This window comes from Anas platyrhynchos, chromosome 2 (genome assembly GCF_047663525.1).
Source record: "Anas platyrhynchos isolate ZD024472 breed Pekin duck chromosome 2, IASCAAS_PekinDuck_T2T, whole genome shotgun sequence".
Taxonomy (NCBI): domain Eukaryota; kingdom Metazoa; phylum Chordata; class Aves; order Anseriformes; family Anatidae; genus Anas; species Anas platyrhynchos.
The window spans coordinates 121,131,970-121,149,548 of record NC_092588.1 but is presented as its reverse complement, the minus strand read 5'-3'; the positions used below and the strand labels follow the sequence as shown (position 1 = coordinate 121,149,548).

The following is a 17,579-nucleotide window of genomic DNA, read 5'->3' as shown; positions in this document are numbered from 1 at the left end:
AGCATGCTCAACTTTGCTAGTCCTTTTTTGGTCCATTTCAAATGAGCTTTTTAGTCCATTTGAGAAGTTTTACCGGTGGTTAAGGGTGGTGGTTTCTGGATCATTCATTGTATGCTTCCTGTTAAAATAGTGTATCACTTTAAAATCATCTTTGTTCTACCAAGCTTGGCTTGGATCTGCATCCCATATTCGAAAATCCTGTCCTTCCTTTTACAAGAAAGAAGCTGAATATACCAGCAAGCTGGTGACACTGATGCTGTGCAGGCTACTGTCTGGGGCTTAAGAAGTTTAGTGCTCAGGGGAATGAAAAACAACATGAGCTTTCCAAACCTGGGTAGATCCATATTTTTTTTTGGCCCCTACTATTTTTAGTAGTGCCTTTTACCGCTCTGAGGAGTGTAAGTTGTCTCTGGGTTAGACTGTTACAGGAGTGCTTGGGTACATTTGAGAATAAGCTCATGATCTGGCCCTGAAATAGGTGTAAAAAGGATTTAACACCACATTGGTACAAGGAGAAGATATGTGGAGAAGAATGCTGTGCTTACAGCCACTGCCTTCTGCAGCCTAGAAAAGTAATTTGGACAGCATTATTATTCACTTTATTTCCTCTTAATATTCAGCTCTGAAAAAGAAGGAAGAAAAGCACTGTTTACTGATGGCCTGTGTGAAACACAAATAGTGTTTTAAATTTTTTACAGGCTGTACTTATCTGAAGCATTTGTCTCTCCGATGGCTGATGTTATGCTGCATGGAGCACCTCCAAAGGGTCTTCCTTGCTTGCAGGAAAGTTGAGCAGCTGGGGTTCAAAATAAATATTTTTAGGAACTTGTGTTATGACACAACTGTAAGTGTGCAGGTGACCAGCAGCCAATAAATAAGAATGAGAAATGTTAACTGAGGAGGCTTTCCAGGACTGCAGTTTTCTGAGTCCCTTTGGCACAACAATGCTGATGTGAGCACATGCAAGCTGTGTCTGTATGAGCCTAGGAAACAGTCAACGCAGGGGCTGAGTGCAGAGTTGCTGTGCTGCTTGTAAATGCAACCTTTGCTGAAGTGTAATTTTTGCTTCTGCTCTGTCACGGATGGTCAAGTAGCTTTTTAGCCATTATCAGCTGTATAGATAGCAGCTAGCACCACATATTGCTGTGCTTAGATATAAATGTGCTACGTATAAGACACATCAGCAGGATTTGAACCTGAAAATCCGCACTCCGTTCAAGAAAGTCTTACTCAGCAGTCCTGTTGCTTTTAGCTGGACAGTTTCTTTATATAGAGAGAGTAAAAAAGTGTCAGGTAAACTTCTGGTCTGAAAACCCCTTTGTGCAAGATAGGATAAGCGGCTATCTTGCTTCAGAAAGGGAATTGATGTATCAGCTACGTGAAGGCAGGATTGCTGGGTACTCTGCTCTGTGGAATTTTTTCTCTTGCAGTAGTACTGAGAGAGGTTTAAAGTTGCATCATTTCTATAAGCATACTGAAGTAAGATCAAAAATACTGTTTTGAAAGCACAAACGTGCAATTAAATGTTTCAGTAACACACTTAAAGAAATTGAAATGTCTTCCTAAAAGCATTGTTAGTAATTAACACTGGGATTTTTATAAATCTGTATGAGGCAGGAGGTAAGTGTTTCTGCAAAACATCAGTTTATCAAGCTAGACATAGTTTGTCATCACTGTATAACATCAGTATCTTAGAATCTATCTACTTAGTTTTTTTATTAGTGCTTAATTTTGTTCTGGAAAAATAGTTTCCTCCTGTTTCATTCTGCATTTTCAAATTATATGCATATTGTTTATAATTAAACATAAATTTTCATAGGTAAAATCTCTCTACTGGATTAATGTCTGTTATGGTTTGTGACTGTGTGTGTGGTTTAAAGGAGTTGGCCAATATTTTCTTACAGAATCATTAAATATTTTTAATTTTAAAAAGTTGCAAATGCTTATTCTGAAAAGTAACGTGTTTTGAATGCTCCTATTAACTTAATATTTTGTCTGGTTTTGTGCCTAGGTTTCTGTCAATGCTGGAAGAAGAAGTATATAGCCCAAATTCGCCTATTTGGGATCAGGATTTCATTGTGTCTACTTCCCGAACTGGCCAACTGGGAATCCAGACAGGTAAGATGCATTTAGTGATGGGATTAGGCAGCACCTGGTATAAAGCACAATATACCTGTGCAAGCGATTAATTCTAAAGAGTCATAATTAGATATGCAGCTTTATCAATAGCAGGCTATACCAAAATCACTCTGCCTCGAGTAAGCACAGGTGTTTGACTCTCTGGTGCTTCTTCATATAAAGATCCCATCCTGATGATGGAATCTGGCTACTCCAAGGTGCCTGTGGAGCAGGCTGGCTGCTGAGGCATTATCTCCTGGGTATGCAAGTGGCAGAAGTGCTCTCATGATGAGCGAGTATGAATGGTCGGTGGGTAAATGGCTGCAGGACAGCTGTCCGCTTGCATGAGGACCCCGCACCAGTACTCTGGCTCCTTAGCAATATCTTACCTTCTGCATCAGATGTCCCATTGCCTTAGCACATATACCCATGATTTTCAGGGTTTTGTATAGCCTTTCTTTACTTTGTTTCCTTTTAATGTGGCCAATCAGCTGTTCTGCAGCTTTATGCACTTATCTTCTATAAGGGTGCCTCAGAGGTCCCTTAAAATTTCAGGAAGACATTGACAGCTTTCTTTTCCTTTCCCCTTCTCCCTCTCCTTTCTGCTCAACACTATTTAAAATCTGTTTATGCAGTTTAGGGGTTGATTTGATTTTTCAGTTTTTTAGGAAGTGAAGACTGGAGTTATTTAATTCAGTATTTTGTAACCATTGCTGATTATCAGTTGATGAGACCATTGTGTTATCAGAATCTGATAATGACTTTCTGAGAGTAATAGGGAAAATTCCACTGTGACAGAGGCAGATTTTTTATTTTTATTTTTTTCTGGTCAGAAATTCCTAGTTTGCTTCATGAACTGGAGAATTATGCCTTAGGCACAAGTTCATTACAAACCTAAAATCGTCTTGCTCTCAGAGTTCATTCTGTCATGTACATTTCTGCAGTGCTTCGTTTTAATTTGCACCTCTTAAGCACTGGATTCTTGGCATGAATATGGCACAAAAGAGCTGTTGCTGGTGATGACACCAGGATAAAGGCATGCAGAGAGAGAGACTGCAGGTGTCCAGACTATGAGCTGGCACCTCATTCCCCCTTCCCCCTCCCTCGTTGGCTTTTCTGCCAAAAATCCTGACACAGATGAACGTTGAGTGATTTGACACGGATGCTTTTTTTTTTTGTGGTTGTTGGCCGTGGTATTTTTTATTTTTATATTTCATTTAGAGAGAGGTTAGTCTGTGGCTTTCTGAAAGAGTGGTTTCATTCTCTAAACTGGTGCAACAAGTTCTCCCTTCACTGAGTTTGATTTGTCCAACCAGCCTTTGAATGCTGTTAGAGTGGACAGCTGAAGTTGAATGATGAGTTTTTACTTTTCAATAGACCCCTACAAAAAGCCTTTTCATGAGGCTGAATGCCAGCAGCCTTGGCAGGTATGTGAAGGAAGCTTGTTTTCTTAACTCGTGCTCAGCACTGCGGAATAATAAAGCCTGATATTTGCAATGAAGTAAAACTAATGCTGTCATCCAGCATTGATACAGTTCCTCATTAAGGAGAAGTTTAGAAAAATATGTTGAGGTAAAGTTCTAACGCCTCTGCTTGCCCACCGGTGTCATTGGTCTGTTGCATGTTGCTAGTGCTATTTTGCAGGTGGGTCACTCTGAAGCTGGGTCTGTCATCATGACAGTCATTTGGTCAGCACCATAACGAATTTATGTCCTGATGTCCTGATTTATTTTTTTATTTGTGTGTGCATATGTTTGTGTCTTTTATACCATTGCAGTTATTAATCCTCCTCCTGTTGCAAGATCTGTTTCGTACAGTGCAAGTCCTTCATCTCTGGAGCAACCGAACAGTGGAAACATGAGTCCTGCTTGCAAAGTTTCTTCTGTCCTTGACCCAAACCTAGGTAATGAAGAGGGAGACTCGCTTTTTTTCTTTCACTGATGTTATCAATAGTTGTAGTAGATGATGACCATCCTGCAATAGTGAACTTAAGGTGTTATTACTAAAAGACACATACATGCAGACACACAAAGTTTTTCTCCACTATGGTAATGTTTAACTAGCAGAAATTGCAACTGTATTTGGAAAACAAACAACAACAACAATCTGTATATTTAAATTCTATTCAAAATTAGAAGAGTTCTATAGGTGACGGAGATTGTTGAAAATACTTGGCTTTACTTGGAGTACGTGTATTACAACCCATTAAGAAAGGTTTTATTTAAACAGAAAAGGCAGAGTAGAAGGGGCCACTGCTTTTTCATTATTTATTTATTTATTTTTTTCTTTCTTTTCTTTGATCTTTCAAGGTACTGAAATAGCAAATGAGTGCTAAAATAAAGAACACACACACACAAGGTTAAACACAAGACCTGAATGAGGTCAGATTAGAAATTTTTTTCTGAGGGGGGAAAAAAATAAAAGATGATGAATGCATCAATTCTCCTTTTTCAAACACCTCAGGATTAATGAGCCTGTCAAGAGTTTGTAGGTCAGAGGGATGATCGTGAGCTCATGTAAAGTAAGTCCTTAAGGAAGCTGAAGAAGCTAAATGAATTGTTAGCCTCAGTGTTTGCTACAGAGGAACTTAAAGAGGCTCCTGAACTGCAGCTTCCTTTCTGAAGGACAAGTTGGGAAATGGCCTTAAAAGTGGGAATGAGAAGATTTTTCTATTACAGATCAGTAAAATGAGTAGTAAGTAGTCACCTGAAAAAGAATAATATATTTATATATATATAATTTTCATTTTGTGAAATGAAATATGCAATTAGCAAACTAATTAAATTGTGCAGCTGAACTGTCATTTGATTTGCCCTCAGTACTACAGAATTGAAACACCACAGATGCAAAATTGTTTTTTTAAAGACCTTCCAAGAGAATTCAGGAAACTGTAAATTGTAGAACTCCTATTTCAAACAGTTAGAAGAGATGATAATATGTGAGTAATATGATGTGGAAATTCAGTATGCATTTTGCAGAACTCATGAATTGTACATATCTGTGAAGGAATTGGTGAGCATTTGGAAAGTGTTTTGAATGACCCTGTGTACCTGGATTTCCAGAAAGCTTTTGATGAATTACTTAAAATAAATAAGTCTGATAATCTGATTTGAGACAATAAATTAATCTGTTAGGAAAATTAAGAGAAGCTCATTCAAATGAATAATTGTTTAAAAAGTAGAAAATAATAGGAATTAAAGTTTCCACAGTGAAGGGAGGTTAACGATAAAATTATATCACTAAGAAAATACTGCTTGAAAGTGAAAAGGGGAGTGAAAAACCTGATCCTCATGTTCTTAAAGCACTATATCTGTTGCAAAACAGTCTGTACAATATCTGAAAAATAGTGGGCCCTAAATTATCTGGCTGTTTCAGAAAGGAGATCTCAACATTATTTTGGATTTTGCTTAGGAGAAAACTACAAAATAGCTCATGAAGTGCTGTTCACAAACTCAAAATTATGTGTTCTGGCTCTGACAAGGACCAGTAACAGATCTTTAGGGGAAAAAAATGAGGAAAAATGTTACCTTGTAAAGTGATACTCCTGTTTGCTTGCTTTTCTAATACTTGATGGTCTGCTGCTTGGGTAAATCTTGAGCTAGCAGATGTCTTTTTCAGTATTATTGTATCAATTATTCCTTGGTGGATGTTTTTTCACAAATTTGTTTTGTTAGTTGCTTTTGCTATATTACATGTTGGTTTGCAGTTTGTAGTGCAGTTAATAATTAACATGGTATATTTTGATTTGGAAACTTCATATGGATTTTCTAAGTCAAACATGTATGACATGTCAGACTGTATATGCTGCTTGGTTTACAAAAATGGTGGAAAAAAACCTCTATAATGGATACTTAATTCCAGTGAATCACAAAATGGGATTTTGTATTATCTGAAAGTACGTGCTGTAATATGTATTGATCTATGATCTTCCAATGCTAATTTTGCCTGATAGACTATGCATGTTATGCATGTGTGGAGTTCAAAGTGTTATCAGTAGCTAGTTATATATTATAACGCTCAAGGTAACAGTAGAAGGATGACACTTTATTAATATAGGGCAGTTTGATGGAAAGGCAAAGGCTTTCTGTATTGTGTGTGCAGCAGTAACATTGATCTTGCGCCAGCATTCATCATAACAAAGAAATAGAGTCTGAAATAACTTATGTATTGCTTAGCCCAGTACTTCTTCACCCATGATGCTTGCCTTGTTTAAGACTTTGAACACCCAGTGCTGTTCAGGTGTTCTGCAGATATGTACTAGCAGACTTCCTGGCATATTAGTATTTAAGATGCAAATTTCTCTCCTACTCATAAAAAAGAACTGTAAATCCTAGCTCCTTATGAGAAAGCAATTAATTAGGAAAGCAATTAACCTTCTACTTATATCTGAGAACATCTAAACTGGTCCACAGTTGTGTTCTGCTTCCTCATTGCTGGTTTCGCGAATACAATGATTAAGCTTTCTGTGACAGTTTGGTCATTTCTAATTTGTCCTGGTTTTGTTTTGTAGGGGAAAAAAGAAAAAATAATGAACCTTATTCTCTGGAGGATTCAAAAAGACCAAGAATTGTAGGAGATATTCCTATTGAGTTAATCAATGAAGTCATGTCAACAATTACAGATCCAGCAGCAATGCTTGGGCCAGAGGTGAGGAATGCAGAGATCTGGTCTGTCTGTAAATGGTCTTTCTTTAATAAACATTCCATGTGAATAAAACATGAAAAGCTAAAAGTCCACAAAACTTACCATGCTGTCAGTAAGAAAAATACAGACTTTGAGAGGATATGTTTAGGTAAGAAAGAAATATTGATGAAATGTATCATTAACATGAAGAATAATTCTACATTTTTGTAATGCTTTGTCGCTGTTTTTAAAGAGACTCGGAAACTAGTGATAACGAGCAAGCTGATCCCAGTTTATTCTGTAAGGTACTTTTGTTGCAGGACAATTCTAGAGTATGCTTTTTGTTGTTAATCTTAGATGTAGCTCATCAGAGAAGGTAAGTTAGGTTCAAATCTTGCAGAAGAATGAAAGACACCAATTTAAATCTTCTGTTTAGTGTGGGAGAGCCAAGTGAAACAGTTCTTTGCTCTTTCTTCCACAGTTGCTCTTTTTTTCTGCTGGAAGAGAAAAACAGAATTGCGCCATGTACAGAATTGCTTGCTTTTTTTTTTTTTTTTTTTTTGGCTGGCTTTTCCTCCTTCTGTTCCCTTCGCCAGACTGTTTTGCCAGCAGCTCTTATTTGCCAAGGTTTAGCTAGAGTGTGATGAAGATTTGGATCCACCTACATTTCTTGCTCAAACTATATACCGTGACTTATGGCTCTGCATATTTACAAGTGCTATGCCAGTCTGGATGTTGAGACTGGCAGTGACTAGAAACCCAGCAGACAAACTTTGCTCTAAAAAGTAAACAGTATGTGCATGCAGAGATGTTTTGGCATTCTAAAAGGATCTTGAAAAAAATGTTAAATAAATTGTCTGTATGAATTTAATCTCCATGCAAATATACATATGTAATTGCCAGATATGTTACAACAAGATCAGTAGGAATGAAAATGTTCCTTTTTGTTGTTGTTGTTCTTATGACAGTGGTGTAGGTAGTGGAAAGCTCTGCTAAAATGAAAAGGTAATACTGTGCCTGCACTGCTGTTAAAATCTGTGATTTGCAATATGTATAGGCAAGTCCATTACTACTTCTGTCCAAGCTAACTAGGCTAAAGAAAATGTGAAGACATAGTAGCATAGGCTTCAACTAGATGAGTTCTCTCCCCCATCAAGTTTTGGAACTTGTTGAGATATAACCATCACTTTTGCTACATAATCTTGAAAAGAAGCTCAAATAAGCCTTTGTATACTGTAGTGAAGACTTTATATCACACTTATTTGGTGGTGTTACTTCTGCTGCTAAAAAAAAGGAAAAGAAAAAGTAATCGTTGGCAGCTCTATTTTTGTAAAAAGATGGCTTGGGAAAAGAGGGGTTTTGTTTGTTCCTTAAGGCTGGTCCACGAGAGGATGTGAAATCTACAAAATGTGATTGTGTTCCTCTTTCATGTTGTATAGACCAACTTCCTCTCAGCACATTCGGCCCGGGATGAGGCAGCGAGACTGGAGGAGCGCAGGGGAGTGATAGAATTCCACGTGGTTGGGAACTCCCTGAACCAGAAGCCAAACAAGAAGATCATGATGTGGCTGGTTGGTTTGCAGAATGTATTTTCCCATCAGCTGCCTCGAATGCCGAAGGAGTACATCACGCGCTTGGTCTTTGATCCGTGAGTAGCACTGGAGAGGAGTTTTGTGGGTGAGATGGAGAGAGCACAGTGTTTGTTGCAGGCAGCAATGTAGGAACAGGCCAGTCTAGGTGATGTGGAGGGGATCTCTTGCCCTATTACATTTTCCCCACCTCTGCAAGCCACCGTAAGTGGCCAGTCTAGTTGATCCCTAAATACCATTTTGGTGGCTGTATTAATGACAAGTGGTGTGTCATGGAAAGTGGACTCCTACATATGTTGTGCTTATGAACGTTAGATCTGAAAGTCAGAAAATAATTATGGTGTTCATTAGTGGTTTCTGAGTCTATACTAATTTGCCAGACTCTCCATCCTCTGTCTTTTGAGATTGTGAACCAAATGACAGAGAGATTGAAGGCTTTTCAATGAGAAGAATTTAAGGGATTTATGAAAAACATCATTTATGTCAACATGGGAGAAAGCTTAGAATCACTTCTCACAAAAGTGGTTTGCTTTTCTATTTATTAGTGCAAGCTTCCCGTCCTGCTTTGAGTACAGCTCTATACCACAGGCACTTGAAAAGAGATGCATTGGCTGTAGCAGCATCCACAGGTTGCATGTGGTCCTTCGCCCACCCCAGTGTCCTGATGAATTGTGCTCAAGCAGGAATGGGAAGATTTGCCTCCTGTTTTTTTTTTTTCTTTTCTTCTGTTTACAACATCCTTTTGCTATTGATTTTAACCGTTTGTAGTCTCAGGACTGTCAGGTATGAATCCTCTTCTTTTTGCTCAACACACTGAGGATCTTTCTTGCCCTGCTGTTTACTTCACCTTCTCTTCACAAGTATCCACTTTTTCACTATTGTGTTTCTTGGAGAGCCTATGACTACTTACTCCCAGCCAGTTTGTTTTCTCAAGATTTCTGAGTGTGAGTGATCCATGTCCAACAATAGCTAAGGTGCCTGCTGTGCTGACTGCAGCTCTTTGCAGCGGAGCATGCCTGTAGGCTCATTGTTGTATGTCGGCAGACACTTCAAGAGGAGCTCTGCCTGAGCTGATCTCAGCCAGCTGCCCAGCCTGGTTGGTGGTAGAGCCAGCCACCAGTGATATCAGCTGCTCTCTCTGTGCCCAATATTGTAGCTGCAGCAGTTATGAAAACATTTCTGGAACCATTTTCTCTACTTTTAGGCTTGATAGCATTTCCCTCTGCATTATTTTCTCAATGCCAACAAACTGCTGCTGCAGGCTCCATGCAGTCCTTGAAGCCTAGTGCTGGGGACTGTTGGCCAGGACTTCAGTCTCCAAGCACAGAAGAGCCTTCTGGGCTCTTCAGACAGAAACAGCATAGTCCTTGTGAGGGCCAGCACCAATCCAGATTCTTTTCCCCTCTCCTATGTTGGGGTAAGTGTTGCTCAGCTGTGAGGCAGAGACAGCACTGGGATCTTAGTTTAGGAATCTTATTAGCACTGGGATCTTGAGCAGAGGCAACTGGTCGAAGACGACAGGTTTCCCAATAAATATCAAGACAAATTGTGAAGTAGTGCTGTTGAGCCATGACCTTCTCCCATGTTTCTCTATCTCTTTTATTGGGAAAGACTCTTCCCGTAGGCTGGGAGGAACTACTGGCAATTAAAGTGCTCTTCAGTACAGATATGTCTGGAGAGCAGTCTGTGCTTGAGAAAGAGTTAGGGCATTTTCTTGCTTTAGCAATATCCATATGTGCCTTTGGTGAACAGTTGACCCAAAGGAAGCAAAGCACATAGCCTGGACATCTTGGAAATCCATTATCTTCCAAGATGTTCAGGGACACATGTTGGAGACCTACACTAAGTAGTGGGTACACACAAACCTGCATCAGGTAGGAGGTACTGGAGTCCAGCAGTTCTCTTCCCAAGTTAATGTGCTTGTTATTTATTACCTATTATTTATTAGTTACTTCTAATTACTTAATTACTGTATTTATTACTGTATCTCATTATTTATTACTTATTATATATTTTGTTACATACTATTATACTATTATATATTATAATAATTATATTTTATTATCAGTTGTTAGTGTACTTACTATTGCCTTTGTTCTTATTTCTAAAGTGGCCATCCTTACTGAATCTTACTACATAAAAATTAAAACAGGAAGAAACAAAATTAAAAGCACAAGCCACTATATTGCTGCTTTCATTCCACGGATAAAAAGCACTAAATAAGTACAAAAAGAATGTCTACAGTGTATAAAATCTACTTCAACAGTGGCATACTGTTGAAAATATAACTACTTTTTAGACTACTGTTTTTTGCTACCAACACCCCCCCCCAAGATGTCTTCTCTAAATTTGCTGTATTGATTATATAATTTATATGATACCGTGTACTGTGTCTTGAATAAGCTAGATAACAGGTGCCATGTAAATCTTTCCAGACCTTAAAGATGACACTAAAATTCTTGACCCTTGACATAAGAGTTCAGATTGCACGTTGTATCTTTCCTGGTAGTAAGTGTAAGTGCAACAGAAATGGATATTTATTCTGGTCTCGATTCCACTAGGAATGGGTGATTAGAAAAATGAAATATAATTTCTTGCTTGATTAGCTGTGTTAGAAACTGATAGCTTAGCTATACAGACTTCATGCAAGGAAACAAGAATCCCTTAGAAAGGACTTACTGTCCTGTAACTCCATTAATTTCTAATTTAGTCAGGCTAAAAATCATCCTGAGAGCAGCTCAATGGCACAACTGTCAGGAATAGAGTCAATGAAAGCAATGCAACTCATATTTATTGGCGTTTTCCTAGTACCTAGCAGTACTTGGCAAGGCTAGGGGACCTTGCTACATGAATGATGAATTTTATGGTAAATTCAAAGCGTGATATTAAAATAGAAACTCTTTTTTAGATACAAACAGCTAACTTAAAGGTGGCATATACAATTACAGTATCATCATGGAAAGAAGTGAATCAAGTGTCTGAAAAAAAAGGAGTGTAATGGCACATGATGTACTATGTACATGAATTAAAGAGACTGTTATTTTTGTCTACTCAGGAAACACAAGACCCTTGCATTAATAAAAGATGGTCGTGTTATTGGTGGTATCTGCTTCCGAATGTTCCCCTCCCAAGGATTTACAGAGATCGTTTTCTGTGCTGTGACTTCCAATGAACAAGTTAAGGTAATAATAACTCTCCACTACAGTTTATTAAATACATTTGAGTTCCATTCACCACTGCATATTCTCTGAATTTTGCTAGTCACATTGGATATACTGAGCTACCAAACAGAAGTAGGATTTGAAAGATATAGTGATTTTGAATATACTATGGAAAACCTAAACCAACGTGCAGATTTAGAATCATTACAATAATAGTAGGATTATTTGCTAAGAAATGATACAAATAAAATCTTCCTCAAAACAGAAATAGTGTTAGTCCAAGAACAGGAGAAAAATTATTCACTCCTTTGTCTTCAGCAATTGTCTCTCAGTGTAGAATAACACTTATGGTTGGCTGAAATAAGTACACTTTGTATGTGGTTGTAATTTATGTTCAGTCACTTTGTTGTGTTACACAACTTCAATGAAAATGTGATATATCAAAGAAAATAGGTATAGTTATGCATCTCAAAATAAAACCACACTATTCTGTAGGCCCTTTTTTGAGTCACTTTTACAAAATATTCTCAGAGCTGAGCATTTGCTGTTACGTTGAAAGAATGTAGAGCACTATAAATATATAAGAGATTAAACTCCCTTTCCCTAGGGCTACAGGTAGATCTACTGTATCTGGTGGAGGATTTTGCCTTTAGATGGTGCTGTAGCTACATGTTTTTCAGTTGAAACTGTTACAGATGAGATGTGGATTAATTTAGAGTTTGTAGCACTTGAACAGGTGGAAACTGTGCAAACCTGTGACAACTTTTAGTTCTTGGGTTATATATGATTTTATACAACCCTAGTGTTAGAGAGGACCATTCCCATGTACATAGCAGACACCTGTCATAAAAATATTTGTAGTGTTTTAGCAAATATGAACAATAACAGATCTTGCTTTAGGTATGTTTATTCAATGCTTAAATAATTCGTAAAAGGTATTTTCATTAAATTTAAACAACGAAACATGCTACACAAGTTAAGCTGCCAAAGCTATATTTTGATTCTCAAGGGCTAACTTATCAGATTTTTTGTTCCATTATATTCTGAACCCTCAGAGTGCCTGACTAGGTTGCAGATGCACACATAATGCACAATTTCTTCTGTTACCTTTTGGGTGCCTCATCGTTTGTGAAGTTCAGTTGATTACTTCTGAATTGGCCTTCCCACATACCTTTCTGAGCAAGATGACCCCCACCAGCAGAAGACAGGAAAGAACAACAAAACAAATAAATGTGTGCATCCATGAGTGTCATTGCAAACTCTTGGGAAAAATAAACTCATATTTTAATTTATTTTGAGTCTGGAGCAAGAAATACAGATAAAGTTTTGCTTTATATGTGATCTTTAAAAGTCAAATTGGTTTTGAGAAAGTCTGATATTATGTTGAAAAATTGTTTTAAACTTTACCGTACCTGACTTAGTTTCCCTTTAGAATTGTTAGATTGTTGGCAAGCATTTGTGAGAATGAATAAATCCTGGGAAGGTTGTGGAAATAACAGATCAGCTGAAAATATTTGAGTTAATTGTCATTGTAATTGCTGGAATTTCTTAGAGGTAAAAATATGACATTTGCTGTTAGAGCTTAGCTGTCTTAGAATTACTGAAATAAATTGCAATGGCTCAGGTGTAAATAAAATGTCAGTCTCATACACTTCCTTTCATACTGTTGATGAGAAGGGAAGTGAAATGCTTGGATGGTTCAGGTACTTGCATTTAAGGAAAACATTTTTCATTAAAATTTTTCATTCAGACTTCGTCCTCTTTGAGTTCTCAAATTTTCAATTAGAAAGCCTCTTCATTGTCTTGAGCACTTCTGAGTTCTAAGAAATGCTGTGCCATTTAACATGTCGTCAGTCATCAAAACACCTCTTTGTATTTGATGCAGGATGTCTGCCACTTTAACAAATGAGCCTATGACTGTAAGAACTTCCTCAAATTCAGAAGAACTTATTTTTACACACATGAAGCTTCATTTTGAATATGAGGTCTGAATATCACACCTTCCAGACACTACCTGGATTAACACACTAATTTTGTACCAAGAGTTAGGCTTTTCAAGAACCTGTCATTATGAAATTTTTGTACTGATCTTCAGCATTTAACTAACTTGCTTTTATCTGGCTGTTTCCATGTTTGAGGCTATTAAATTATTATTTGGAAGCATGTATTTTCTAATTTATTTTTCCTGTTTTACATACAGAAATAAAAATTTCTTCAAGAACGGAGTACACCAAAACATTCCATGTATATTTGTATAAATATCCAGTCGTTATCCATGGTGTTAAAATTTGAATATATGCAAGAACAACACATTATTATGCATTTTCCTGTCTGTTTTACATTTCTTAACACACAACAGAAGGGCAAGACTATAGCTTACTTGGAACTGTGAATAAAAGGAACCTTTTGTTTACTTTGGGTTGAATGAAAACGGAAGTTATTCTTGTGTACAGTCAGAAGGCATAGCTATTTATTTGATTGGGGACTCAGTAATTTTCTGCTGCTTATTATGGTAATAACTTTTTCACAATTTTATTTTATACCCTATGATTCAATCAGATGATGAAATCTTTGAGGCAGAAGTTTTTTCTGCAGGTGCACAGAACTCAGAAAAATAGAGGCCTCATGTCAGAATGGGTTCCCCTAAAAGGAGCCATTGTGACAGTCCCACTGCTTTGCAAATTTGAAGTGATGTGGCAAAGAAAGAATGCCTTGTTATTACAACATACACAATCTTGTTATTGGTGAAATATGTCTATTAGTAGATGATAACTAACTAAGAAAAAAATTATGCACCTTGAGTTGCACCTCCCAGGACAACGTATTGCTTTAGATGCACACTTTACCCCTAGAGAGCGTCTAGGTTTTGGTCTCTCTTATATTAAAAGTGAATCAGGCAGTAGAAGCTGTGATATTTTGTTCCTTGTTGGGTCACAAAGATATGTTTACAAGGCTGAAAACAGTTTGATTTTGAGTATAGCTTACCATGTTACTTATGATGAAATCTTTAAAACAGGATCTAGAGGAAGTACTGCATTTTGAAAACCAGTCTGTAATAACTCCTGGTCTACACTTTCTAATATGTGCAGTCTTCAAAGGCTTCATAATGGCTTTTTGCTTATATGTTTCACATAGGGTTATGGAACTCACTTAATGAACCATCTGAAGGAGTACCACATCAAACATAACATCCTCAACTTCCTCACATATGCAGATGAATATGCTATTGGCTACTTCAAAAAACAAGTAAGTCAATCTAAGAAATTACTTGGCACAAGAAGTCAACATCTATCAGTGATTGAACTGAACAAATAGATATAGGAAAGTAGTTGATTAAAAATGCATAGTGTGGTTTTAAATGTATATTTTAAATCTGTAAAATGTACTTTATGTTCATTTTTTATAATGATATTGGTATTTAATGCACTTTATTTTGAAGGTATCATCTGAATATAAGAGTATTAAATCACTACATGATGTAGCCTACCATTTGTCAAGTCTTAAAAACAGTCAGATACAGATTAGCTGCTTCTTGACTTCATTCACTTTCTTCACTGATTCTAGAAGTATAAAGAAGGACCATACATACTCTCAACAAACTAGGATTTACCTGAACTCATGCTCATAGCTGCTTCTGCTGAAATGAAGCATGATGTTCAAGATGTTCATGATGTGCAAGAAAGATTGTGATGTCTAATCTGTCAAATAGTTTTGATAGATAACTAAGCATCAACTATCTAGTCAGAGGATAAAGCAAAGTTGGAGTAAGATTTTTCTCAGAGAGAAAATCTTACAGCAATAGGACTGAAGGCAACAGACACAAGATGGATCGTGGGAAATTCCAACTAGAAATAAGGATTTTTATCCTTACCTTTTATACCATGAGGATGGTGAAATGGAAAATGCTGCCTAGAGAGGTTGTGGAACTTCCATTCTTGGGAAGTTTTCAAAACTGAACACAGACCTGAGCAAGCAAATCTGATGAGACCTGCTCTGACCAGGAGCGGGGCTAGATGACCTCCACAAGTCCCTTCCAGTCCGAGCAATTCTATGATTCTATTCACAAAACTGGTACAATTCATTCTTTACACATTCAACATAAATTTAAGGTTGAGTTTGTAATTCTATTATCATACCTGTGCAGACAGACTCCTTTTCACTTCTGAAATGTCCCTGCAGAAATTTGAAGTTGCTTAGTCTCTGAGTAAGTCTGAAGCCTCTGATTATAAATGGTGAGGCAGAAAAACTGTTTGTGTTCCTGTTTATTATTATTATTGTTTCTTCTTATTATTATTAATGAAGGTTTCATAGATATCACTGCAACAGAAGAATAAAAGTGAGAGTCTTACCCAGTATTTTAGTGTCTTGATTAACACTTGTCAGTTTCTTATCCTTTCAACTTAGAATTGTATGAAGACTATAACGTAACTTTGGAATTTTTAATAGGATATGTTGTTTTTTACCATTTGAAATAGTGAAAGTGAAAATTATATATATATTTATATTTATATATATACATTATATACTTTTTTATATTTTTGTCTGACACTGAAGTTACTGTAATCTTTGGACAAAGGTTTCATTGACTTCAACACTGACTTTTTTGCTTAATGACTTACAGGACTGTCATACTTTAATATTAAAATGCCAAACTTTTGAAAATGTGTCTGCAGTAAAAATCTTTTCCTCCATCTCTTTATCTCCCATACCTTCCTCTTCTTCTTTTATATATGTATATATATAAGCAATTAACTGTTCTTGTATAAAGTAATTTCCATAAGAAGGTGTTTGCAGCACTGTGACCCTTGATCTGTAACTCTTTCCATCATATTATCTGTATTTTATTTTAATGTTATGATGAATTTAGTTCTAAATCATCATAGCTTTCTAATTTAAAAAAAAAAAAAAAAAGAAAAAAAAAAGAAAAAGAAAATGGCATAATAATAACTTAAGTTTATTTCTTCTTTAGGGTTTCTCCAAAGATATTAAAGTACCAAAAGCAAAATATGTTGGCTACATCAAGGATTATGAAGGTGCCACATTAATGGGATGTGAACTAAATCCAAGGATTCCCTACACAGAATTTTCTGTTATTATTAAAAAGCAAAAGGAGGTAAAAGCTGAAATGAAGCACTGAACATAATAATCTTTTTAGATGTTTAGAAATATTGTTTAGAAACAGTTTAGCTAGCGTCAAATTTTCTCTGTTCTTCTCTTAGGTGCTTTAAACATTGGAGTGCATATTTTAAATATGAGAAATACTTTTAATCAAGTCTTAGTGCCATAATTTTGTAGTTTAAGAATTAAATTCTACCTTACTAGCTTGGGGTAAGAAATGTTGAAAAGTAATGATATTTTGAGTAGTATTTAATAGCTAATTTTATTAGTTACAGATAACAGATTTTTTCTGAGACTTAATTTGTTTTACAGCTTTCTGATATTGTTGACTTCTTCCTGTCCACTGACCCTCTGAATCACAGCTAATGTGGGCTGTCTTTTATTTACTCTATCATAATTTTTCATATAATAACACAATTTTTCTAGCAAAATAATTAAGACATTTCCAGTTGTGTTTAGATACCTTCCTATTTAGGTACCTTCTTGGGTATTTAAAGAAATTTGAAATTACAAGTTTAACTTTATTATTTCAAAGGTTAAAATTCATATTTTTTTTTCTTTCCTGTTAAAATGCTTATTTTAGTCATGGTCCAGTAGAACTACTCGGCCCATGCTAGCACAAAAAAGGTATCTGAGGGCTAGGACCCAATGGAATGGCATGAAGCTGTATCTGCGGAAGTTCACACTGGATATTAGGACAAGATCATGGCACTGAGCTTGCCAGAGTTCAAAAAGTGTTTGGACAATGCTCTTAGAAATATGGTTTAATGGTAAGGTTGTCCTGTGTTGAGCCAGGAGTTGGACTTGATGATTGTGATGGGTCCTTTTCAACTCAGAATGTTCAATGATTTTAGTTTACAAGTGTTTTTTTTTTAAACTCCACTTATTAGGAAGGCTTTAAAACTAAAGCCCATATAGCACAGATCATGATTTTAGCCAATTTTTACCTCTCATTTCTGCTTGGTTGGGT

At 36.5% G+C, this 17,579-nt stretch overlaps 1 protein-coding gene across 5 annotated transcripts in view; it reads left to right on the top strand.

Annotated features, from left to right (window-relative positions):
• The window catches only part of KAT2B (lysine acetyltransferase 2B), a 49,056-nt gene that overhangs the window by 23,609 nt on the left and 7,868 nt on the right, over window positions 1–17,579 (top strand). For all 5 annotated transcript variants that reach the window (XM_072033488.1, XM_072033487.1, XM_072033485.1 and 2 more), the window contains 7 exons: window positions 2,012–2,118; window positions 3,896–4,021; window positions 6,629–6,765; window positions 8,181–8,389; window positions 11,386–11,512; window positions 14,627–14,737; window positions 16,461–16,604. In XM_072033488.1, coding sequence (XP_071889589.1) covers window positions 2,012–2,118; window positions 3,896–4,021; window positions 6,629–6,765; window positions 8,181–8,389; window positions 11,386–11,512; window positions 14,627–14,737; window positions 16,461–16,604 — 961 coding nt within the window. The remainder of the gene's footprint in view (window positions 1–2,011; window positions 2,119–3,895; window positions 4,022–6,628; window positions 6,766–8,180; window positions 8,390–11,385; window positions 11,513–14,626; window positions 14,738–16,460; window positions 16,605–17,579) is intronic.